At 41.3% G+C, this 27,773-nt stretch overlaps 1 protein-coding gene across 1 annotated transcript in view; it reads right to left on the reverse strand.

The window, feature by feature from the left end:
• Positions 1 to 24,010, reverse strand: part of LOC130330290 (serine/threonine-protein kinase Nek6-like) — a 90,454-nt gene extending 66,444 nt beyond the window's left edge. The window contains exons 1-2 of the mRNA XM_056553583.1: positions 23,898 to 24,010; positions 7,700 to 7,840 (exon numbers count right to left, since the gene is read on the reverse strand). Of these exons, the coding sequence (XP_056409558.1) occupies positions 7,700 to 7,840; positions 23,898 to 23,978 (222 nt within the window). The 5' untranslated portion in view covers positions 23,979 to 24,010. The remainder of the gene's footprint in view (positions 1 to 7,699; positions 7,841 to 23,897) is intronic.
• Between the last annotated feature and the right edge of the window lie 3,763 nt (positions 24,011 to 27,773).

The following is a 27,773-nucleotide window of genomic DNA, read 5'->3' on the forward strand; positions in this document are numbered from 1 at the left end:
TGAACAAGCCCTAATATAAATCATTATTTCCCATTCCTTATGAATCCACTCCTGGCTTCAGGTAAAGAAAAATGCCACATAAATAGCAATTGTGATGCAATGCCATAGTAGCAAAGCATAGCTTTATGCATAGAAGCAAGCAGAGCTTTACACACTTCGGTGTTACCCCCTTACTCATATGCATAAAGCTTTACTTGCTCCAGCTCCTTACCATGACAAGCATTTTTTAATGGATTGGATGAAGTTAAAGGGGTTCGCCACCATAAGGTGATTTTAGTACGTACCTGGCAGACAGTAATGGACATGCTTAGGAAGAATCTGCGCTTGTCTTGGAGCTAAATGGCTATGTTGTGAGATTACCATAACACTGTTGCTAGCTTTTTGTGAACTGGTATTTCCTGTTTGACTTTTCTTTTTTTGACTACAAATCCCACAGTAAAATTTTCCTCCCTCCCACATATCAGCCACCCCACCCATTGAAACATGAATGAGCTGCATCCATTCAAAAGACCTGTGGTTTTCAATCAGGGTGCCTACAGCTCTTGCATTAGTTGCAGATTGATCTCTCTCCCACCAAGCGATCCCTCCACTCATTGAAGCAGACAGGCTCCCTGTCATCAGCTGACTAGTGAGTCAGGTCTCGGCCGCATTGCAACCTGGGAAAAATCTGAGACAACAGTAATTTTGTATGCTGTTAAAAATAAATACTGGGATGAAAATCACATAAGAATTGTAAGAAAACCCATCACACACAGGTACAGACACTGTACAGCCCCTGTCAAATAAAAAAAAAATCCTGGAATACCCCTTTAACGTTTTAATTGGATCCTACCGGATCTATGCACAGGTATTACGTTGAGCTGATGATCTTTGTTGTTTTATTTTATAATTTTATACCAAAAAAAACAAAATTTTGACAAAAGTAATCAAACTCATAAAAAGTATTAGTTTCTTAAATGATTTGTCAGAAGCATTACTTTCGAGCACTGCTTTTTGTAAAGGCATCCTCACTTTATAAAATTTCTACGGCTCCTTTTAAATCTATTTTAACGTTTCAAGTCTACTTTTTTAAAAGGTGAGGGCAGATCTGGTTTAAAAGCCATCTGCATACTGCTGGTAAATGTGACTGAATTTATATGAATAACTAAGAGGTGTAAACTCCTCATTGGGGATTAGCAGTTGAACCAAGGTTATTGGGAAGGGCAAAAATGAGCCCAATTTGTTTGTATTGCATTGTGGCATCAGTGGAATTCTATCCCTGCCTTTCTCCATTACCATTATTCATAAAACCATTCCTGCTTACTATACATAAAAAGACAAATGTTTCGCTACCTATAAATAAACCTACACTAATATCAAAATTTCTACCTATAGTAATTCTACAGATACTGTAACTACAAACTACAATAATCCCTATTAATGTAATTTCTGATAGACCTTTTGCAGACTGCTTCTACAGTAATGAAACTTTAGTCCACAATATGTGCAAGGACAATATGTGCATCTGAGCTTTGCTGACGTAAGATGCAGGTTAAAAAGTAGCTGTACTATGACCATCTAAATAAGGACCAACAGTCAAAGGCCAGCAGTTTAAGGCCTGACATAAATAGTGGCAGGAACCCTTTCTACAGAGTTCCTACATTGGTATACTATAGACTAGCAAAATTATTCCAGATGACCTTGAGGCCTAAAGCACATAAAAAAAAAAAAAAAAAATGATGGCAACTTATAACCTTCTAAGCACATGGAGCCATTCTACAGCACATGTACAAGACTATGGGACTCTTGAATAACCATATGTCTTTGATACCATCTAGGGTTTTTCTATTGGATTCACATTACTTTGATACTGTAATAAAACATACCTAGAAAAACTACGTGAGAATACCTTTAACACGTAAGCTTGTTTGTACATAAGTTCACTTATAGGTCACTAATGACTATGGATCACTACGGAAATAGCCTTTAAATCCATGGTCTATTTATATGGTATTGTTCTAGCCTGTAGATAAATATTATAAGTGTCACAAATTGTTATCTTGTCACACAGAAGGATTTTAAAAGGACTAAAACAGGAATGACCAAGAAAATATGATAGGAGGAATAATAAAATAAATCCTACCATACAAGGAACTTTGTGAAAACATAAGATAACCAGAAGTAAAAATATGCAGAAGAACATCCAAAAGAACAGCCATAGCAGGTTGCTATAGCTACAAGACCCAGTCGCATGCACATAATATGTAGGCTTGTTGGTTGGTATCGTGAACACCTAAGTATGTGCATTGGGGCCATAGTTCATTGGTTCGTACTGCAGGTTAGAGATGCTTCTACATGCACCAGTGCTCATAGGGGGAGATTTATTAAAACCTGCGCTGGAAAAGTTGACCAATTGCCCATATCAAATAATATGATTGCTTCTTTTAAGCTTTAGCGGTCTTGTTAAAAATAAATGAAGCAATCTGATTGGTTGCTATGGGCAACTGTTCAATTTTTTCTCAGCACAGGTTTTGATAAATCTCCCCCATAGACCTTGGCTATAGAAGAGTTGTATACTCAAGGGTGGGGTACAAAAGAAAAGAAACAAGATGAGCATGGTATTTGTTCATAAATGTTATGAGCTGGCATGGGCCAAACCGAGTGGGTCACATAGTTAAAGGGGTTATCCAGGTAAGAAACAAAGGGGTAATTACTTTCAAAAACAGCACCACTTGTCTTCAGGTTGAGTTTGGTATTACAGCTTGGCTCCAGTCACCTTAATGGAACTGAGCTTTAACGTAAGAGAGAAGTCAGCTCACCTCCCATAACACCTCTCCACACGGATCCGTACTGGTTTGGTACGTGTAGAATCAAGAAAGAAGAGGATGATCCAGCGTTCAGGTAAAATCTCCAGCTGCACTGAAATCTTTAAAAGCAGAATTCACCCCATTGTGCACAGAACAAGGGCATCTGGACGAGTTTATCACAGACAGACAGACAGTCTTTGATAAAGAGCAGTGATCCGCTAGAAACACGTCCAGATGACCTAGTTCTGTGCACTATGGGGTGAATTCTGCTTTTAAAGGTTTCAATAAAGCTGGAGATTTTACCTGAACGCTGGATCATCCTCTTCTTTCTTAACTGAGCTGCAATTCCACACAACCTGAGAACAGAGGAGGTGCTGTTTATGGAAGAAATCAGCTCTGTATTTCTATCGGTGGATAACCTCTTAAAGCGTATGTTCACACTGAGGAATTTACACGAGTAATTCTGCTCGCTTATTCCTCTCCAATTCAGTCAGCAGTGAAAAACCCAATAGAGTTTAACCGTATTTCCGCTCCTCAGTTCAAACTGAGGAATTTCCGCAAGCGGAATTCGCGCAAAAATTCAGCTCAAGAAAAAGGGGGTGGGGGGGATTCTAACTGGTGTTTGTCGTCCAGCAAAGAAAAAAAAAAAAGTTTCTTCCTGTAATTCCGCACGTATTCCGCACACAAAAAAAAAAAACGGAAATTCCGCGGCATAGTTTTTAAGCGAGAATTCCTTGCCAATTCCTCAGTGTGAACATAACCGAATGAGGAAAGGGAGGTTTGATGTATAAAAGGGCAAAAAGGGTAGTTTATGCTTGCTATGGACAGTGAATAAACCCTCAATTAAATAACCCTGCAATTAAAAAAGTTTATCATAAGATCATATTTATATGTTAAAGTTTCTACTTATATAATCCACTCTGTCTTGACCTACATATCGTTGGGCCACTTTAGATGTTACAGTGCGATGAAATAAAACAGTAAGGCCCTCAAAAGGCATTGTAAACTGTTGGCAGGAAAGACACAGGTGCAGGGAGCACGATCCTGACCCACTATGATTTACTCAAACGCTCAAAAGACGTTTCAAAGAAATCAGATATTTAAAATGCCACGGGACCCCAGTAACTAGTCATTGGGGCAGGTCCTGACGGCTGCTCTTCACCCCACCAGCACTGAGTGACTTGTCTCCCACTACATAAAGAGACGCATCACTCAGGATCTGAGGCAGAAACCAGCAGCAGGGAACAACCCCCATAACTACTTATGCAAGTTCCAGCAGCTTTTTTAAACTATGATTTTTCTGAAAAGCCCAAGCGTTTCAGAGTAAATTGATGTGAGTCAGGATCGCACTCCCTGCATTTCTTTACTTTGGACTTTTGACCCCTAATATTACTCAACTAGCTATACTGGTGTCCATCAAACAACCCCTTTTGAAGAGCACATGTTCATCGGTTTCTCTTAAAACTTTACTTGTTTCTACATACTGTAATATGTGGTGTTCTGCTTTTTTATACACTGCTCAAAAAAATAAAGGGAACACTAAGATAACACATCCTAGATCTTAATGAATGAACTAATCGTATGAAATAATTTTGTCTTTACATAGTTGAATGTGCTGACAACAAAATCAAAATTATCAACTGAAATCAAATTTATCAACCCATGGAGGTCTGGATATGGAGTCACACTCAAAATCAAAGTGGAAAACCACGCTACAGGCTGATCTAACTTTGCTGTAATGTCCTTAAAACAAGTCAAAATGAGGCTCAGTAGTTTGTGTGGCCTCCACGTGCCCGTGTGACTTCCCTACAATGACTGGGCATGCTCCTGATGAGGTGGCGGATGGTCTCCAGAGGGATGTCCTCCCAGACCTGGACTAAAGCGTTGGTGGATGGAGCGAGACATGATGTCCCAGATGTGCTCAATCGGATTCAGGTCGGGGGAATGGGCGGGCCAGTCCATAGCATCAATACCTTCCTCTTGCAGGAACTGCTGACATACTCCAGCCACATGAGGTCTACCATTGTCTTGCATTATGAGGAGCCCAGGGCCAACCACACCAGCATATGGTCTCACTAGGGGTCTGTGGATCTCATCTCGGTACCTAATGGCAGTCAGGCTACCTCTGGCAAGCACATGGAGGGCTGTGCGGCCTCCCAAAGAAATGCCACCCCACACCATTATTGACCCACCGCCAAACCGGTCATGCTGGAGGATGTTGCAGGCAGCAGAATGTTCTCCACGGCGTCTCCAGACTCTGTCATGTCTGTCACATGTGCTCAGTGTGAACCTGCTTTCATCTGTGAAGAGCACAGCTGCCAATGGCGAATATGCCAATCTTGGTGCGCTCTGGCAAATGCCAAAAGTCATGCATGGTGTTGGGCTGTAAGCACAACCCCCAACTGTGGACGTCGTGCCCTCATACCACCCTCATGGAGTCAGTTTCTGACCGTTTGAGTGGACACATGCATATCTGTGGCCTGCAGGAGGTCATTTTGCAGGGCTCTGGTAGTGCCCCCTCTTTTCTGAGAGGCGGAGGTAGCAGTCCTGCTGCTGGGTTGTTGCCCTCCAGCGGCCTCCTCCACATCTCCTGATGTACTGGCCTATCTTCTGGTATTGCCTCCATGCTCTGGATAATACGCTGACAGACACAGCAAACCTTCTTGCCACAGCTCGCATTGATGTGCCATACTGGATGAGCTGCACTACCTGAGCCACTTGTGTGGGTTGTAGACTCCGTCTCATGCTACCACTAGAGTGAATCAAAAGAAGGAAAAGCTAGCCACTATATAAGATGCACACCACAATATGTACTGTAAAAGGTATTTATATATATCTTTATTAAATCACACCAACAATAGCACAGACATTTAAAATCACTAAAAACACAAAAAGAAAAACATGGTGGAGGATTATAATCCTAATAACCACCAACCCCTCCCTGGAACACTCAATGAATATGTGGCAAGGGTCCCTGGAATGTCAGTGCATCAATATGGCCGGAAGCAAGTACAAAGTTATACCTTCACAAGAATGATAAATCACATGATGACTATCACCACCAGCAAATGCTAGGCTATATCTGACAGCTAGATCAGACCATATGTGTGGGTGCCAGGGACTACCTCACCAACCAAGGGGGGGGGGGGGACACAGCAGCTCCAAACAAACTAGACCCGGCCGCCTAGATCTCGCAGTCGATACCCATGTGCTGCGTGACTCTGTATAAAGCCGAAAGCAGGACAGTGGAGCGCATCATGTGACCGGAAGTGGGGCACCATTGTGACCGGATGTGTGGCAAACAGGAGCCCTATATTAGTGACGGAAATGGGGTCGCAGTGGAAATGGTCCTATTATATGTTACTCTAGCCCTACCATACCACCAATGAGTATCTGCTTGTACATAACCGAATACATTATTGACCAGACAAAGTACTTAAAAAAAACAACAAGTACAAATGTATCACCTCATATCACCTAGAGCTTAAAGAATCTCATATTTATATTACTATCTAAGTGACACACGTGTCTAAAAAACATGAGCATCCTTGTAAATATGGTAATATTGAACATGTTATATATATCATAATAATACTATAGTGAGTCACACAATTTATACCTCATAAATGCCAAAACAATTGGAAGATGCATCCACCAGATGCGTCAAAAAGACACACCCTCATAATAGCAAATTAAGCCCACCAAAAATTTACACTTTTGAATCATTACTTGATAAGACCCTAACACACTCTAAAAGTGAAAAAAAATTATAATAAACAGTTCTGATAATATGCAGAACAAAAGACTTGGCATTCGGATATTGCGAATGTGAGTTTTATTTCATGTGCAATCCAATACAAGTGATAAAGTTTCGGTCAAACATTGACCTTCATCAGATCAAGGATTGCTGCGGAGATGGTGTAGAAACGGCCTATAGCCGTGGAGGTGGAATGTAGGTAAATGTCACCCCACACCATCACTGACCGACCACCATGCTGGAGGATGTTGCAGGCAGCAGAACGTTCTCCACGGCATCTCCAGACTCGGTCACATCTGTTACATGTACTCAGAGTAAACATGTTTTCATCTGTGAAGAGCACAGGGTGCCAGTGGCGAATTTTCCTATCTTGGTGTTCTCAGGCAAATGCCAATCGTTCTGCACGGTGTTGGGCTGCAAGCACAACCCCCACCTGTGGACGTTGGGCCCTCGTTTGAGTGGACAGATGTACATTTGTGGCCTGCTGGAGGTCATTTTGCAGGGCTCTGGCAGTGCTCCTCCTGCTCCTCCTTACACAAAGGCGGAGGTAGCGGTGTTGCTGCTGGGTTGTTGCCCTTTTACAGCCTCCTCCGCATCTCCTGATGTACTGGCCTGTCTCCTGGTAGCGCCTCCATGCTCTGGACACTACGCTGACAGAGCAAACCTTCTTGCCACAGCTCGCATTGATGTGCCATCCTGGATGAGCTGCACTACCTGAGCCACTTGTGTGGGTTGTAGACTCCGTCTCATGCTATCACTAGAGTGAAAGCACTACCAGCATTCAAGAGTGACCAAAACATCAGCCAGGAAGCATAGGAACTGAGAAGTGGTCTGTGGTCACCACCTGCAGAACCACTCCTTTATTGGGGGTGGCTTGCTAATTGCCTTTGATTTCCACCTGTTGTCTGTTCCATTTGCACAACAACATGTGTAATTGATTGTCAATCAGTGTTGCTTCCTGAGTGGAAAGTGTGATTTTGCAGAAGTGTCATTGACTTGGAATTACATTGTGTTTAAATATTCTCTTAATTTTTTTGAGCAGTGTATGTTAGTGTACATCCATTTACTTCAATCAGGCTGAGCTGCAATACTAGACCTTCTAGGGGTATCTGAACTTGCATATGAAATATAAGTTTACATTTTAAGTAAAACGTACCTGGACTTTTTTCAGAGCCACAGGCTTCCTGTCCAGATGGCAGCTGGCTCTGTACACTTCACTGAACTGCCCCCGTCCTATCTTCTTATCTATTTTGAAGTCTGCCAGATTACATCGGTAAGGATAGTTGGATGTGAATCTCTGTATAAACAATAGAAGAAAATAAGAATTTGCATGAACATTAAACAGGTATGAACTCACAATCTCTAATATTTGGTTAATGTCTAATAGATTGGCGTTTCCATATACACATGGTTTGTGCTTTTTTTTTTATTTTAAACTGTTTTTATTTTAAGCAAAAAAAAACTGTTCTAATAGAGCAAATGAATCCAGTGATTTTGAAAAAGTCAGTTATTGTATCGTATGACATATCTGTGATTTATACAGTACATACTATAGTAGGGATAAAAAAAAAAAAAGGATAAAAAAAAAAAAAGAAGAAGTAAATTCTCAACCAAGGGCTAAAACATTATATATAAAAGCTAAAATCAAAGATAGCGTTCAACAGATATTGACATGGCTGGAGGTTTTTAGTTTTGATCCTTATTCCCTTATAGGTGTACTCCAATGAAAAAAAAAATTCTAATCAACTGGTGCCAGAAAATCATACAGATTTGTAAATTACTTCTATTAAAAATATCTTTATGCTTCCAGTACTTATCAGCTACTGTATGCTCCAGGGGTCTTTGCGAGATTTCTTTGACACGCTCTATGCTGACACCTCTGTCCATGTCAGAAACTGTCCGAAGCAGGAGAGTTTTGCTATGGGGATTTGCTCCTACTCCGGACAGTTCCTGACATGGACAGAGGTGTCAGCAGAGAGCACTGCGGTCAGACAGAAAAGAACTATACAACTTCCCTTGTAGTATACAGCAGCTAATAAGTACTGGAAGGATTAAGATTTTTTAATAGAAGTAATTTACAAATCTATTACTTTCTGGAGCCAGTTGATATGAAAAAAATTGTTTTCGACCGAATTACCCCTTTAATGATGCAGCTTCATCAAGCCTTAAGTACATAGCAACGTTTTATTTTTTTGTTAAGTCATAGCATTTGAAATCCATGACTTTTTGAATTTGACATGAGGTAAGTGTACCTACAAGAGGGCTTTTCTTTTTGTAAGATGAGTTGGATTTTATTTTGGATAGTTTTGGATAAATCGCCCCCATTAACCTCTAGAAGAAAAATTCACAAAACCAAACAGCGATAATGACATAAAACATGTAATATAGGAAAATCTGCGGTGGAACTAAAAGGCCCAGCACTAAAAAGTGCCTTCCTTGAACTCCTATAAAGGCAAGCGCGTGCTGGAAAAATAAACACTGGACAAGAAACCAAAAAGCAATGTGAGAAAATAATACATAGAGAAAACCTAAAGATGCCCAGGGGGGAATGAACCCCATGCATACACACTGCTCCCCAAGACTCCTGATGCAGCTGCCTTAGGAAGCAATGAAACACATGGGGTTAATCAGATGAGGTTCTTCATTTAGGATCTCTATAATATAGCAGGAGAAAGAAAAAACCTGCCATAAAGAGGACCTGACAATTTCATCCATTACACATACACTCTATTGATATTAATGCATTGTAATGCATCATTTCACCTGTGGTGGTGCTGCAGGAGAATTTAGCATTTAGACACAAAAATTGCGGTGATAGTTGCGTACTTGCCCCAAATTTATCAAACGGCACACAGACTTTGATAAATTTCACTGATGCAACTTCTAAAAAAGGCACAGATTTTGTGCGGCCGTGCGACTTTTGTTTGAAAATGCACAGAAAATGTAGGGCAGGGCTGAATTGACCTGAGAAACTGTCTATTTCTGGGATCGTGCAACAATTTTGTGACATTCTGCAAAAAGTCGCACTTAGTAAATCAGTGACCACTGCACAAAGTGCTCTAAATGGGTAATAATCAATGAAACGTTCCTAAAGCAATTGTCGCACAAAAAGTCGCACAGACCCATTGTGTGTAATTTTGTATGACAAATGTGTTGCCTGGGGGAGTAGGGTATATGGGGTCTAGCTGTGCGGCGACTAAAGGGTGTTTGGTTAACCCTTTCTATTCGTGACGTCAGGGTGAGGGCTCCTCTGTAATGCTTGTCCTACCGCCACCCTTAGTGCAGAGTATTCCTGCTTCGTCCGGCCCGGGCTGCAAAATAAATAAAAATGAACCATCACTCACCTCCCTGGGTTCCCGCGGACCGCCACTACAGCTGATCGGTCCTCCGGTCCATCTCCTTCATACTTCTGGGTGTAACGAAGCGTCACATGGCGCTCAGCCTATCGCCGGCCGAGGCAGAACATCGCGGCGGCCGGTGATAGGCTGAGCGCCATGTGACGCTTCGTGACACCCGGAAGTATGAAGGAGATGGACCGGAGGACCGATCAGCTGTAGTGGTGCTCCGCGGGAACCCAGGGAGGTGAGTGATGGTTCATTTTCATTTATTTTGCAGCCCGGGCAGGACGGAGCAGGAATACTCTGCACTAGAGTACTCCTTTAAGCATTTTAGAGTCCGTAGACTGATATGCGCTGTTCCACTGGATTTAGTTGCGGTCCAGTAGTCACGCTAGCTTTAGCGGGGATTAGTTTGGAACTCACGGTTTAGTTCAGGCTGAGGCCGTTAGGTTTTCTGGCCTAGCGTGTCTTTAAAAGTTGCGCAGATCCGTCCTGCTAGTCCGGCATCCGCGAGAGCAGCAACCCAAAAGAGCGATAATTGGCTACAGCTCCCTTATATGGGCAGGGGCTGGACTAGAGCTAATTGGTCCAATACTTCTGTCAATCACCTTCACATAGAATTATGGGTAGCATGTGACCCAAGGACCTCCAAAAAGGTCCTCCAACATACCATAGAGGAATTAAACACAGTCACATGACCGAAGGTCCTGCGACGCTAACAAGGTAAGCATACTACACATTGTAATAAATATACATTATTATTAAATATGTACATATATAAACATTATAGAATTAGAGTAGAAGAGAGGCGACTAGGGGATGTCCCACCTGGGGGACCTTACCTGAACGCAGTAACTCTGAGGGACCACCATACAAGGTACGGTATGCAATACGGTAACGGGACACCACACAAACAGAGAAAAAAGCCATTTAAAAAGCTTTCTAAATGTCTTGATAACACAACACCTCTCCCCCCCCCCCCCCCCCTTGCCCCATTGTTCTGCTCTTCCACAGACTATAGCTGATCACTGCTGAGCAAACTTATCACCTTATAGTTTGGGATATTAAAAAAAGCAGTAAGATTTGCACATATTTTCTACTATATATTCTAATTCTATAGAGATAGTAGTGGTATACAGATGGGAGGGGATGTTATCCTTGTAGTTTACAGTAAGTCATCTTAATCAGGACTGACTGCCTTTTGGCACATAAAGCCATGTAACTCTCTGTGGGTGGTTCTGGTGATCACATGACCAAATTAAAGTGGTTATCCAGGAAAAAACTTTATATATCAACTGGCTCCAGAAAGTTAAACTGATTTGTAAATTACTTCTATTAAAAAATATTCATCCTTTCAGTACTTGTGAGCTTCTGAAGTGGAGTTGTTCTTTTCTAAGTTCTCTCTGATGACATGTGTCTCGGGAACTGCCCAGTTTGGAAGCAAATCCCCATAGCAAACCTCTTCTACTCTGTGCAGTTCCTGAGACAAGCAAAGATGTCAGCAGAGAGCACTGTTGCCAGACAGAAAACAACAACTTAACTTCAGCAGCTGATAATTATTGAAAGGATTAAGATTTTTTAATAGAAGTCATTTACAAATCTGTTTTACTTTCTGGAGCCAGTTGATATCTAAAAAAAGTTTTTCCTGGGATACCCCTTTAAAGTAATAAAATGCACAAATTCACACCACACTTTGTAAATGCACAAATTGGTGCTCTACTAGTGATGGTAAGCGCATGGTATATGGGGGGGGGGGGGGGGACACCTGGAGTGCGTCTTTAAGTTAGAGACAGATGTTATGTAATATATTAGGGAACTGCATAAACAGCAACCCCTTAACTCTTAGCGCAACAATGTGAAATTAATGCTGAGCTTCCATTAATAGCTTCACGACAGCCAGTATTTTATGCCCCATATACAGACTATCATTGTTGGGAAGTCTAGAAATACATTTTAGACATTGGAGTAATCTGTATTTCCTGGTAGGATTTTGTTTATTCAGTACTTTAGCTATTTACAAACTCCAAGCAGAAGTACTATACTCTGATGCTAGCCGCAAATAGTAAATATTACAATAGTACAAAATCATGTGCACATTTCATTCATTAACTAAAACAGAAAACAATTGAAGCATTTTGCAAGTAAGCATGCAAATGTGACGAATAAACGCTCCAACAATGGGTTAAACATTTTTAGCTAAAGATGGAAAATAATGATTTTCTAAGTTCCATTTCATGATAGGCGCATACATTGCACTTCAAGTCCCTTAAGGAAAGCGAAAGGGTTAAATGGCTATTAAAGTCTGGAGCAATCTTTGAAAGTGGCACACGCAATTATAAATATGGATAATTAGCAGCTCCAGCCAAGAATAAAATGTCACAATGTCACACAGATCTGTCACAGTCCGCTAATGAATGTAGTCACATATCTCCAGGCTTTCCTCTTCTTCACAAGCCTGTTGCAAGTGACCAACCAGGGCAGGTGCAGAGGGGATACAGCTCACTCAGTGCCGAGGAAGACTTCAACCTACTTGATACTTGCCCATTTGGCACTACCACCTCACACCACTAATAACCAGACCCAACACTCTGGTCTCCACTGCTAAAATTAACACTTATTCTCATTCTATTCTTATCATTTATGTGAAGGAATGGACGGATTAGAAAAATGAACATTAAAACTTAGGTTACTTTCACACTATGGTTCATAAATCTGTTATAAAACATCCGTTATATTCAATTCTATACTGATTTAACAGACATTATATAACGGATGAATAGATTTCTAACGTCCATTAATTAAAAAGAAAAAAAAGTTTATCCGTTATTATCCTTTAATACCTTATTATTAACGTCCGTTATATTCACCTTTGTTTGACCTCTCCCTACCTGCACACCTTGCAACAGCTGAAGCTCCTCCTCTTACCTGAAGGGGAGGGTATAAAAGGATGTCACTATCGGGGGGGGGGGGGGGGGGTGCAGGAGGGTGCACTACTCTGCAGTACAACAATACCGCTGACGCTACATCAAGCAACATCTGGCCAAACATGTCCAAAAATGAGATGCTAATTATTGATTATCTATTGATTCATGATGATCAGTAATTTTTATTTTTTTAACCGTTTTCCCTTTTCTTCTCCACAATCCCCTGCTCTCAGACAGTTTATCTTTCTTCTCCTGTCACCATATTCCGCCAGTGTGTCTTAGTTGTTAGATACCGCCATGACCTTCACACTACCAGCTCACTTTAGTAGCAACATGGGAAAAGAGGTATTCTAAGAATAGCCTGACACAAGACATGCTTACCAGTGTTTATGACTGCTTTATGCATTTGACAGTGAGTTTATTTTTATATATACTGTATTTTTTTTTCTTACATTATAATAAATGTAAATAATTCAACCTCAAAAAAAATGGAAGAAACCTGAGGTCTGTCACATATTCCAAGTCTTGGAGAGCACAGAAACAATGTAAGCGTCAGAAAACTATGTTGTACTTAGAAACAAAGACACAACCATACATAACTAGGCTACGCTGTTGAACTTGAAGCAGTGAAGTGGTTAACACTGCGCAGCTTGATGCCATTACTACACCCGTGTATCTGGTACATCAATAAAGGAGAGGTCCTGCTGTGCTGTACAGTTCTTGTGAAGTCTGATCACTAGGGGGCTGTCTACGATATCTTGTATTTTTACCAGAGGAACCTGACACACAGTGGAATCAGCGGACTCCTTTATTTCAGAACTGAAAAGTAGTGCAGGGAAAGGAAGAGGATTAACAGTCCAGCTCCGTCTATCACAGCATTCTACTCTGGATGAGAATTATCCTGGACCAACTGTGGGCCATAATTTTAGGAAGATATTAGAGGAGATGTTTAATAAATAAATAAAATTATTTAAATAAAAAAAATATACATTATATATTTTTTCAGAAACTGTCGTGTCTACGATCTGTGTCTAATACTAAAGTTCAGCCTTATTCACTTGAATAAAGAAAAGCTGCAATACCACAGACAAATGGGGTGCATCAGTCCTCATACCAGCATGGCCCGTTCAGGTAATTAACATTTAATGTAATTCATGCATGATATTTTTTGCTTGATATGTACTATATATATATATATATATATATATATATAATGCTGGGGGTACAGTAGTACTACTATAACCCAAAAAAGAAGCGCTGGGCAACACAGACTTTCAACTCCCTCCTCCAAAGGTTTTTTATGGGTTTGAGATCTGGAGACTGGCCATGCCAATCCAGGACCTTGAAATGCTTCTTACAAAGCCACTCCTTCGTTGCCCGGTCGGTGTGTTCGGGATCATTGTCATGCTGTAAGACCCAGCCACGTTTCAGCTTCAATGCTCTTGCTGATGGAAGGAGGTTTTCACTCAAAATCTCACGACACATGGCCCCATTCATTCTTTCCTTTACACGGATCAGTAGTCCTGGTCCCTTTGCTGAAAAACAGGCCAAAAGCATGATGTTTCCACCCCCATGCTTCACAGTAGTTAGATGCAACTCAGCATTCTTTCTCCTCCAAACACGACGAGTTCAGTTTTACCAAAAAGTTCTACTTTGGTTCCATCTGACCATATGATATCCTCCCAATCCTCTTCTGGATCATCCAAATACTCTCTAGCAAACTTCAGACGGGCCCAGACATGTACTGGCTTAAGCAGGGGGACACATCTGGCACTGCATGATTTGAGATTCTGGCGGCGTAGTGTGTTACTGATGGTAGCCTTTGTTACTTTGGTTCCAGCTCTCTGCAGGTCATTCACTCTGGTTCTGAGATTTTTGCTCACGGTTGTTGTGATCATTTTGACACCAAGGGGGGAGATCTTGCGTGGAGCCCCAGATCGAGGGAGATTATCAGTGGTCTTGTATGTCTTCCATTTTCTAATTATTGCTCCCACAGTTGATTTCTTCACACCAAGCTGCTTGCATATTGCAGATTCAGTCTTCCCAGCCCGATGCAGGTCTACAATTTTGTTTCTGGTGTCCTTCGACAGCTCTTTGGTCTCAGCCATAGTGGAGTTTGGAGTGTGACTTTTGAGGTTGTGGACAGGTGTCTTTTTATACTGATAACAAGTTCAAACAGGTGCCATTAATACAAGTAACGAGCGGAGGACAGAGGAGACTTTTAAAGATGAAGTTATAGGTCTGTGAAACCAAGAAATCTTGCTTGTTTGTAGGTGACCATATACTTCTTTTCCATCATAATTTGCAAATAAATTCTTTAACCCCTTAATGACGCGGGACATATATTAACGTCCTGCGCCGGCTCCCACGCTATATCGCGGGGTCATGCGGTAACCCTTGCATCATATCGGGTCCCAGTGACTAACGGTAGCCGGGACCCATGACAAATATCAGACACCGATCACTGTTATGTTCGGTATTAACCCTTTACACGCAGCTATCAAACTTGATCGCTGTGTCTGAAATTTAAAAAAAAAAACATTCCCGGCAGCTCAGTCGGGCTGATCGGAAATACCGCGGTGAAACTCAATCAGCTGTACTGACACGAGGAGGGTCCCTACCTGCCTGTGTAAATAAAAATATAAACATATGTGGTATCTCCGCGTGCGTAAATGTCCGTACTATAAATATATTGATAATTAAACCGCAAGTTCCATGGCATACATGTAAAAAAAATTCCAAAGTCCAAAATAGCGTATTTTTGGTCGCTTTTTATACCATAAAAAATGTATAAAGCAATCAAAAAGCCTGATCAAAACAGAAATAGTACCGATAAAAACTTCAGATCACGGCACAAAAAATTAGCTCTCATACCTCCCCGTATGCGGAAAAATAAATAAGGAATATAGGTCAGAAGAGGACATTTTTAAACTTATAAATTTTCGTGCATGAAGTTATGATTTTTTCCAGAAGTAAGACAAAATTAAACCTTTGTACCATATTTATCAGCATATATCACGCATGTTTTAAGCTATATTTTTTAGCTTAAAGCTGCATGTTATAAGCCGATAAACTCATTCTGGCCCTGCAGAAGCCGCTGCGGTTTAATGATTTAAAGTGTCCGCTGCTTATGCCCAATTCCACCCCATCCCCGGGTTTCATCCTCATCTCTCCTGGGGTGCGCTCCTGCAGGCTCCGGTACCGGCGTTGTTCTCCGATGTCGCGACAGCGGAGGATGCCGCCAGAGCCTGCAGGAGCGCACCCCAGGACAAGTAAATAGGAAAGCTGGGGATGGGAAGGGAATCTGATGGCGGCGGTGGGAGTTACCGCAGCGGCTTTTGCGGGGCCAGAATTTATCTGGGTATACACGCACTTACACGAACCCTCATTTTAACAAGGATATTTGGGTAAAAAAAACTTTTTTACCCAAATTTCCTTGGAAAAATGAGGGTGTGTGTTATAGGCCAGTGTGTGGTATACCCCGATAAATAAGGTAAGTAGGGTATCATTTTAATTGTATGGACCTACAGAATAAAGAGAAGGAGTCATTTATACCAAAAAATGCACTGCGTAGAAACGGAAGCCCCCAAATGTTACAAAATGGCATTCTTTTGTTTTTGTCTTTTCAAATTTGCCGCACTTTTTTTGTTTCGCCGCAGTTTTTTGGGTAAAATTACACCGTCATTAAAAAGCAGAGTTGGTGGCGCTAAAAAAAAAAAAAAAAAGCCATCATATGAGTCTATAGGTACAAAATTCAAAGGGTTATGATTTTTAAAAGGTGTGGAGGAAGAAATGAAAGTGCAAAAATGGAAAAACCCTTAAGGGGTTAAAAATCAGACAATGTGTTTTTATGGATTTTTGTTTTCTCATTATGTCTCTCATAGTTGAGGTATACCTATGATGAAAATTACAGGCCTCTCTCATCCTTTTAAGAGGGAGAACTTGCACAATTCCTGGCTGACTAAATACTTTTATTATCGAGGCATATACTATACCCAATTGAACACAAGAACAAATAATATGCAGGGACTGGGATAGTGCCATCCTATTTATTCTTGTGTATGGTTATTTTCAATAAGTGTGTGTCAGTTTTTGTAGGTTATACTTTATAGATTTATAGTATTTATACTACAGTCTAATTTCCGTTAACGACAAAACTTTGGACTACGCATTGACTTTTGATGTGTGATTCACAGTGGTGGCTTTGGTCTGGCTTAGTCATGCATCTTTTCTCCTCTTTGCTCGTACGTTTTCTTTTATGGTCTAAATACTGCTACATTTCACAACTCTGCCAAGCGACATGTAGGGTTGCACATGTACCCAATCCAAATTAATGTTGGACTGTCTCTCAAGCTTAGGCTATATAAACTGAAGGGCAGCAAGTATGCTCAACCACTGCTCCAGGTTCCTCCTCACTGCAGTCCTGATGGTAATTGGCTAAAGGGGTACTCTGGAGGAAAAATGTCTTCAAATCAACTGGTGCCAGAAAGTTAAACAGATTTTTAAATAACTTTATTTTTTTTTTTTTTATAATCTTAATCCTGCCGTATGCTTCAGATGAAGTTGTATAGTTCTTTCCAGTCTGACCACAGGGCTCTCTGCTGCCACCTCTGTCCGTTTCAGGGACTGCCCGGAGCAAGAGAGGTTTGCTATGGGGATTTGCTTCTGCTCTGGACAGTTCCTGACACAGGCAAAGATGGCAGGAGAAACCACTGTGGTTAGACTGAAAAGAACTTCCTCTGTACTATACAGAAGCTGATAAGTAGTGGAAGGTTTAAGAATTTTTAATAGAAGTAATTAACAAATCTGTTTAATTTTCCGGCACGAGTAGATTTGAAAATATTTTTACTCCACTGGAGTACCCCTTTAAGTCCCATCCATGGGGTGACCAGTGCTTTTGTGCGAACGACCCTTTAAATTGCAAAAATTATAAGCATTAGCAACATGACGTTAACTGACATATAACAATAGCTTATTAATACCGTAATAATAAAAAGAATAATAAACATAAATTATTATCCTAATGTATAACATAAAAGGACAAACTGATGTTGGAACTGATGTTTATGCTATTCACCATATATTTATCTGGTAGATTTAGTGAAGTTAAACGCATTATAAGTTTATACACAGCAGGTTTATTACTCTCATATTAATACTCTTCACGCAATAATAACCGGACTGATAGAAAGCGCTGATTGTATCAGAGCCCGCTGACCTGAGGACGGGCTGCTCAGTGCAGTTATCCTCGCTATGCTGGGCTTCATGCCTGGTGATGACTGGACACCTCGGCTGATATGCTTTGGCATGCTCCAAGAGTACAGCTGCACATTTACATATGCAATGACCTAGATTAGCATTCCCTATCACAACCCATCAGACCTAATTAAAGTAATGGAGCTTTCATACAGCCTTAAGTGGGAAAGGGGATGTGGAGCCACAGACAGGGCCCATGCATGCTCATGGCTTGTCAGGATATAACAAGCATCCTTCTACTTGATTAAAACAATATATTCTGCGCGTATAATTTTCCCTTCCCCCAATGGAAGAACCCAAACAGCAGAAAATTATGGGAAAATATTCTTGGAAGAAATTTAAAAAAAAAACAACAAGGGCTATACGACAATCTCTAATGCAACAGTGCTCTTAAATGTACAGTTTATATCCACCGACAAATTTAAGTAATATAATAGTATGTTGTATGTCCACAACATGGATCACTGTACAGTTGTACTGACTTTTCTTTAGAACCTTGTGAAGTTTAGATATTGTTGGACTTCACATATAAAAACTATGGCTGTCCGGGCACCCTGGGAGTTGTAGTTTTGCAGCAGCTGGAGACACACTGCTTGGAAAACACTGGACTAGGTATACGCAGAGCTGTAGATGCAGATTTATCAATGTGGCTGTGTTTACACAAAATAATAATACGGCTGAAGTTACATAATGATAACTGAGGACGTCCGCATCCATATACCTGCCTTGTTTTCTTCTCAAAGAATGCATAATAAACAAGGAGCTAAAAATCTGTCACCGAAAATCCAGTCTGGGTATGGTCTTCTGGAGAGGGTTTTACTGTACATTAAAGTGGTACCTGGGACATATTTTTTATTTATCCTATATGCCTGGGCAGGGCTATGTACACTGAGGACAAGCAGGGCTCTGTACACCGAGGACAAGCAGGGCTCTGTACACCGAGGACAAGCAGGGCTCTGTACACCGAGGACAAGCAGGGCTCTGTACACCGAGGACAAGCAGGGCTCTGTACACCGAGGACAAGCAGGGCTCTGTACACCGAGGACAAGCAGGGCTCTGTACACCGAGGACAAGCAGGGCTCTGTACACCGAGGACAAGCAGGGCTCTGTACACCGAGGACAAGCAGGGCTCTGTACACCGAGGACAAGCAGGGCTCTGTACACCGAGGACAAGCAGGGCTCTGTACACCGAGGACAAGCAGGGCTCTGTACACCGAGGACAAGCAGGGCTCTGTACACCGAGGACAAGCAGGGCTCTGTACACCGAGGACAAGCAGGGCTCTGTACACCGAGGACAAGCAGGGCTCTGTACACCGAGGACAAGCAAGGCTCTGTACACCGAGGACAAGCAGGGCTCTGTACACCGAGGACAAGCAGGGCTCTGTACACCGAGGACAAGCAGGGCTCTGTACACCGAGGACAAGCAGGGTTTTTTACACTGAGGACAAGCAGGGCTCTGTACACTGAAGACAAGCAGGGCTCTGTACACTGAAGACAAGCAGGGCTCTGTACACTGAAGACAAGCAGGGCTCTGTACACTGAAGACAAGCAGGGCTCTGTACACTGAGGACAAGCAGGGCTCTGTGCACTGAGGCTCTATGACACGCTCCCAGACCACACAACAGGATGATTGACAAGACAGGAGCCTGCACAGAGCCCTATTTGTTCCGCCCACACTTTTTGCATTTGGTCTCCTTACAAAGGCGCACAGGCAATAGCTGCAGGGGAAAAAAATTCACCCAAAAAATTACAAATTTTTTAACCGATGTATACTACAAATGTACATATAATAATATTTGAAAAACCAAAAAACTGTAACAGTCCTGCTAGGTTGAGGTAAAGAGAGAAGATCAGGAAGAGAAATGAGAAGAGAGAAAATATGTCCAATAAATTACATTTCATTATACACTTAAAATACAATATAATGTCTTCTGCAGGGCCCTTGCATCAGACGTAAGATAGTAAATGAAAAATGTTACTGAAAAGTATTACTAAAAAGTAAATTAAACTGTGGGAGATTGCTTCCCATTGGCATAAGGTCTCCCTAGAAGGTCTGGAGATGTGAATTTAATGTCCTTCCACCATATGTAGTAACAGGATGATGTCTTTTCACCATGCTGTTTGATTACTCCCGATGTGGCCTCGTTATTGCAATGCAATGGCTCGGTCAGCACCGGGCCGTATTACAGACAGGAGATTAAAGTCAGTGGGTGCCGGCAGGTGCGCTCAACAGCACTGTAGTCCCCCTAATTTAGTCCCACTGTACCCTGACGGCGCAGGGCTACGTGCAATGCCGATCTTGAGTGGGATGGGGATCGGATGTAAGTGCTGGGCAGGTGCGCTATGAAGCACTGGAGTCCCCCATTGCAGTCCCACTTTTACCCTGGTGGCACAGGGATATTGTGACAATAGTTCCAGGTGGGGTAGGAGTTTGGTACCAGGTGCCTCTTACCAGTATTGCCGGTATCGAGTAAGTCTCCTCGGGGTAAGCTTCTATGTTGGCTGGCCAGCGGAGTAGAAGATGCTTTGTGGAGCGCACGCTCCACTTGTTTCGCGGTGGGGATTGAAGTGGTGTATATCCTCCTGATTATGCCAGAGATAAAATGCAATTAGACAGATATATATATATATATATATCTATAACTGGGCTAGACGCGTTTCGGGGAGCCATATCCCTTTTTTCAATAGCTAATGGTGTTAGGTGTATCACTACCACTAACACTATCAGATATTGAAAATGGGGACCTGGCTCCTCAAAACGCATCTAGCCTAGTTATATATATATATATATATATATATATATATATATATATATATATATATATGTGTGTGTGTGTGTGTGTGTATATAGTTGCATTTCATCTCTGGCATAATCAGGAGGATATCCACCACTTCAATCCCCACCGTGAAAGAAGCGGAGCGTGTGCTTCACGATGCATCTTCTACTCCGCTGGCCAGCCGACATAGAAGCTTACCCCGGGGAGACTTACTCGATACCGGCAATACTGGTAAGAGGCACCTGGTGCCAAACTCCTACCCCACCTGGAACTATTGTCACAATATCCCTGTGCCACCATGTTAAAAGTGGGACCGCAATAGGGGGACTCCAGTGCTGCATAGCGCAACCTGCCCGGCACTTACATCCGATCCCATTGCACTCAAGATCATCATTGCACGTAGCCCTGCGCCGTCAGGGTACAGTGGGACTAAATTAGGGGGACTACAGTGCTGCTGAGCGCACCTGCCGGCACCCACTGACTTTAATCTCCTGTCTGTAATACGGCACGGCACTGATCGACCCATTGCATTGCAATAACGAGGCCACATCGGGAGTAATCAAACATTATAGTGAAAAGACATCATCCTGTTACTACATATGGTGGAAGGACTTTAAATTCACATCTCCAGCCCTTCTAGTGAGACCTTATGCCAATGGGAAGCAATCTCCTGTACAATTTTTTACTTCCTTTTAAGTAATATTTTTTCATTTACTATCCTATGTCTGATGCAAGGGCCCTGCAGAAGACATTATATTGTATTTTAAGTGTATAATAAACTGTAATTTATTGGACATATTTTCTCTCTTCTCATTTTTCTTCCTGATCTTCTCTCTTAACCTCAACCTAGCAGGACTGTTACAGTTTTTTGGTTTTACTTGTATGTTTTTGACACATAGGGTAATGTGTATCACAGTATCCTCTGTTTAGGTTTTGTTTTATGTAGAGCTCCCAACCAACATTTTTTTCTCTGTCTAATATAATATAATGATATTATCTACATTATATAAAAAGTTTTTGCTAACAACAGGTACACCTTAAAGCATACCCAGGATCAAGACAGATTTTGAAAAAGTGGGTGGTTATTTTAGTACAGAAAATTTCTGCCCCAAGAATACGTACCCACCCTAAAGTGTGGACATATAAATCCAAGAGGCTCAACTGAACAGTCACATAATCTATTTATGAACTTTAATGCTTTGTTGAAATATTTTTTTATCCAACCTAAATAACGGTATGTTATTACCTATTAACTACTGCTGTAATAGGGATATCACATAGCAGATAAAAATCCTTCCATATGATCATTTCCACTAAATCATTGCTACAATATTTTATGTATCAATAAAAATTATAATACCCAAGCGTATCATATAAACCCAGCTTATTACTTGGGTATGTGAATGTCATATTTGGGGCTCCAGCTCATGTAGACATTGTGGATGATAATATGTCTCATCAGTATATTTCAGTATTATATTCTAAAAACAGACCTGGCATAGTTGTCATTAACCTATGAGCAGCTTACTACTAGTCTGGGTAAAGTATTATTCCTACATGTGATCTACTACATTTATCTGGCAATAAGTCTATGGGAAATATATACAGTATATAGGGAGAAATGACGGCTGTGGTCGCTTGTACTCCAATAAGTAAAGCGAGTTTGCTCCGTACATGCTGATAACTGGGGTGCCAGGCTGGAGATTGCAGGAGGTCCTAGCAGCCAGATCCACCTCGAACAGACATCTTATTAACTAACCTTTGGATAGGGAAGAAGATGTCGAGGGGCGGAGTATCCCTTTACTCCGGTGGAAAACTTTTTTATTTTATTTTTTTTAAATCAACTGGTGCCGGAAAGTTAAACAGATTTGTAAATTATTTCTATGAAAAAAAAATCTTAAAGGGGTTGTGCACAGCCCTGCAGTTCGGAGCTCCGCTCACAGCGTTCGGAAGTTCATTACTCCGAACGCTGTGTGCGGGCTTCCGTGTTCGCAGCAGCCGGGCGTGACGTCACGCCCGGCCCCTTCTTTTCTTTTTGGATTTAATTTCTGTCATGACCACAGTGCTCTCTTCTGCCATCTCTGTCCATAGCAAACATATGCTGCTCTGGACAGTTCCTAAAATGGAAAGAGGTGTCAGCACAGAGCACTGTGGTCATGATAGAAAAGAAATCCTAAAAGAAATTTTTTTCTGTAGTATACAGCCGCTAATAAGTACTGGAAGGAGTAAGAAATTTTATTAGAAGTCATTTACAAATCTGTTTAACTTTCTGGCACCAGGTGATTTAAAAAAATAAAAATAAATAAATTTAAAAAAAAAGTTTTCCACTGGAGTACCCCTTTAAGATCATACTGAAGTGCCAGACAATTTTAATCTAAGGGAAGGGGTAACAGGTCTTTGCAACTCACTTCTTTTGGAGGAATCTGTTATACAATACTGTTGTGCTGTATTGGTTTCTATATTAACACGCAGCTCCTTATTATGGTTTACAAACAGAATACCTTTTCTTTTATATCTGGAACTTCCCTGAACTTTTTTGGGGATTTTGCCAGTAAGGGCATAGGGTTTCAAGCAGGAGAATTGTTATTTTTTTTTTTATCTCAAAACAATACCATGAGTAGTAGTACCAGACCCAGCCCACTGAAAAGATGTGAGCTGCTTGTGGGGGGTTAAAAAAACAAGACATGTTTTCTACTCCTGAACAAAGCCTTTGTTTAGATAGGCCCAAAAAATAGATAACATTAGTTACAAAAGATAGATCTTTAGTAACTGAGCACTTATTTCTAGCCCAAAACCCCAATATGAATTTCTCCCGACACACAAGACCAATTGTATAAACTAAACTTACTTTACTATCCTTGCTGTTTGAGCGTTATATTCTTTTATGACCATCCAATAATGCAGAGTAATATAATACTGATAACCTGGCACCTCACCGGGTCCCTTTAATTCACCAGGTCCGTTTAATGCCAAATTAGAGGGATTTTTGAGGCATATTCAAGAAGAAAAAATAATTTTGCACACGACTTAAAGACATTGAACAAAGCGTTTGAACTTACCTGGCCATCGTGTTGATAGTCTTGTCCTTGGACTTTGCAGAGGGGACTGTTCTGATCTTCTAGGCAGTGAGTTCTGTCCATGGCAACATTCCAGTTCACACATACAGTTTGATGTGACTGAAAGACAAGACAAAACACAGCCTTAGCTTTCGGAAATCTTAAGTGGCTGTATAATTCGTAAGAAGTACATATGAAAGCCACAGAATACTACAAGTCAAAGTGAATTCCGAGCAGATTTGGCTAGAAAAGCTGAGACGAACCAGTTGTCACTGCTAGGTTTTAAATGTAGTATCGTAGTTTCACCTTGTCTTAGAGGTATAGTAGTTTGCAAAACTGGTTACTCAACATTCTCATGGATTGCCTCAATGAGGATATCCTGAAGGGTTTTCCCAGTGTAAGTACAAACAGACTGAAGTCAACCTTGGATGATCGCAAAGACGTTCCTGGAAGGGTATTACAGCCCTGATCTTTACAACGGGGACTGGTCTCTCCCCACTGCATGGAGTAGTTGGTCAGCACGTGCTTCACACACTGAATCTCAAAGGTCAGGCCCTGCCACCCTCCAGGATCAGACACTTATTCCTTTTTTCTGTGGATAGGGGATACATTTTTTTTAAAGGGCTGGAATACAGTCTTTACAGTGAAAAACAGTCTTCTAAAAACATAACCATACATGCCGAATGCAATTTTCTAATTAATCAAAAAGAGGACAGAACAAATAATGGGTTAGAAGAGTTGTCAGCTTTTCACTATTTTTTTGTTTTGTTAAAATTGTTTACCCAATGATAGACCAGATCATACAGTTATAGCAGTGTATGCCAACCAGGGTGCCTGCAAAACTGGCCAAAAGCATGTCAGGAGTTATAGATTTGCAACATCTGGATGTCGGGACCTGTCTGGACCTTACCATCCATCATTGGTACCATTCAACATGACCATACCATCACTGCTTTGCTCTTTTAGGTATTAAAAAAAAAAAAATACATAAATTGGTCCGCTTCTAGAACTGCAACATAACAGTGAAGAAAATAGAGGAAATGGCAGACAAAAATTTTTCTTAGCATCTGTTCCCACACAAAACAATTTTAGTTCAGGTAGTCATCCATTGATTTTAACTATCGCCTGTAATCATTTGTGGTTCCCGAGTCATGAGAGGGGTCAGCTCTCCCCCTTTTCACTAAAGATGCATTATTAGGTCATATGAGAAGAGAGTATGTTAAGAAAAAAACATGGAAACAGAATGAAATATCTTCTGCTGCCAAAAAAATATATGATGACAAAAGATATGATGGTATAGAAGAATATTACTGGTCCGTGGCAAGATATGGTGGTACTGCTAGTTTTGCAAATGTACAGAGTGGGATAGATCTAAATCTTCGTGCTATTTAGACTCAAATGGACTTTATTACAGATTTTTTTATTTTTTTTTTAATTAGGGTGGGGCAAAAAAGGATTTAATGAGGGATGTAATGAGGGAACAGGGTATGCGGGGCGGGGGGGAGGAGTGAACGGGCTAGTGCCGTAGTGGGGGGGGGGGGAAACGGGCTAGCAAAAAAAAAAAAATAGGATGGTGGGAGCTACCCTTTAAGAATTTATTTGCAAATTATGGTGGGAAAAAAGTATTTGGTCACCTACAAACAAGCAAGATTTCAGGCTCTCACAGACCTGTAACTTCTTTAAGAGTCTCCTCTGTCCTCCACTTGTTACCTGTATTAATGGCTCCTGTTTGAACTTGTTATCAGTAAAAAAAAGACACCTGTCCACAACCTCAAACAGCCACACTCCAAACTCCACTATGGCCAAGACCAAAGAGCTGTCAAAGGACACCAGAAACAAAATTGTAGGCCTGCACCAGGCTGGGAAGACTGAATCTGCAATAGGCAAGCAGCTTGGTGTGAAGAAATCAACTATGGGAGCAATAATTAGAAAATAGAAGACATACAAGACCACTGGTAATCTCCCCCGATCTGGGGCTCAATGCAAGATCTAACCCTGTGGTGTCAAAATGATCACAAGTTGTGCAAGTTCTCCCACTTAAAAAGACAAGAGAGGCCTGTAATTTTCATTATAGGTATACCTCAACTATGAGAGACATAATGAGAAAAAAAATCCATTAAATCACACTTTCTGATTTTTAAAGAATTTATTTGCAAATTATGGTGGAAAATAAGTATTTGGTCAATAACAAAAGTACTTATATACTCTTTGTTGGCAATGACAGAGGTCAAATGTTTTCTGTAAATCTTCACAAGGTTTTTACACACCGTTGCTGGTATTTTGGCCCATTCCTCCATGCAGATCTCCTCTAGAGCAGTGATGTTTTGGGGCTGTCGCTGGGCAACACAGGCTTTCAACTCCCTACAAAGGTTTTCTATGGGTTCAGATCTGGAGACTGTCTAGGCCACTCCAGGACCTTGAAATGCTTCTTACGAAGCCACTCCTTCATTGCCCGGGTGGTGTGTTTGGGATCATTGTCATGCTGAAAGACCCAGCCATGCGCTTCAATGCCCTTGCTGATGGAAGGAGGTTTTTCACTCAAAATATCATGATGCATGGCCCCATTCATTCTTTCCTTTAAACGGATCAGTCATCCTGGTCCCTTAACAGAAAAACAGCCCAAAAGCATGATGTCCCCCCCCCCCCCCCCCCCCCATATGCTTCACAGTAGGTACGCTGTTCTTTGGATGCAACTCAACATTCTTTCTCCTCCAAACACGACAAGTTGAGTTTTTACCAGAAAGTTCTACTTTGTTTCATCTGACCATATGACATTCTCTCAATACTTCTGGATCATCCAAATGCTCTCTAGAAAACTTCAGATGGGCCTGGACATGTACTGGCTTAAGCAGGGGGACACACCTGGCACTGCATGATCTGAGTCCCTGGCGACGTAGTGTGTTACTGATGTTAGCCTTTGTTACTTAGGTCCTAGCTCTCTGCAGGTCATTCACTAGGTACATTCATGGGGTGAGATCTTGCGTGGAGCCCCAGATCGAGGGAGATTATCAGCGGTCTTGTATGTCTTCCATTTTCTAATTATTGCTCCCACAGTTGATTTCTTCACACCAAGCTGCTTTCCTATTGCAAATTCAGTCTTCCCAGCCTGGTGCAGGTCTACAACTTTGTTTCTGGTGTCCTTCGACAGCTCTTTGGTCTTGGCAATAGTGGAGTTTGGAGTGTGACTGTTTGAGGTTGTGGACAGGTGTCTTTTATACTGATAAGTTAAAACAGGTGCCATTAATAAAGGGAACGAGTGGAGGACAGAGGAGAGTCTTAAAGAAGTTACAGGTCTGTGAGAGCCAGAAATTTTGCTCGTTTGTAGGTGACCAAATACTTATTTCCCACCATAATTTGCAAATAAATTATTTAAAAATCAGACAATGTGATTTTATGGATTTTTTTCTCATTATGTCTCTCATAGTTGAGGTATACCTATGATGAAAATTACAGGCCTCTCTCATCTTTTTAAGTGGGAGAACTTGCACAATTGGTGGCTGACTAAATACTTTTTTGCCCCACTGTAACTAAAACTGATAGATTTTCTTTTACTAATCTGTTTCTATGTTCTAATTGTAAATATTTTTTTCTTTTTACTTTTCTGTACAGGATAATGGAGGCAGCCATCCTACTTGACCTGTGTTAGTCAGTTCTGGTCTAAGGCCCTGCGCTGGACTGTCTTTTTAATTCTATTCCCGCTGGAATTCTCACCATTACCGCCTGTTCCAAACATTTTGTCACAGCTTTTAGAAATAGTACCCCCGTGCCATTTCATCACCCCCTGTGGCTTTTCTGAGTTTTGCATGACTGCACAGGATCTTGCGGGACCCATTATATGTTTATTGTTAGTCCATAGCCAGTAGCATCACCAAAAACCAC

The sequence above is a fragment of the Hyla sarda genome, unplaced genomic scaffold, assembly GCF_029499605.1.
Source record: "Hyla sarda isolate aHylSar1 unplaced genomic scaffold, aHylSar1.hap1 scaffold_332, whole genome shotgun sequence".
Lineage (NCBI taxonomy): Eukaryota > Metazoa > Chordata > Amphibia > Anura > Hylidae > Hyla > Hyla sarda.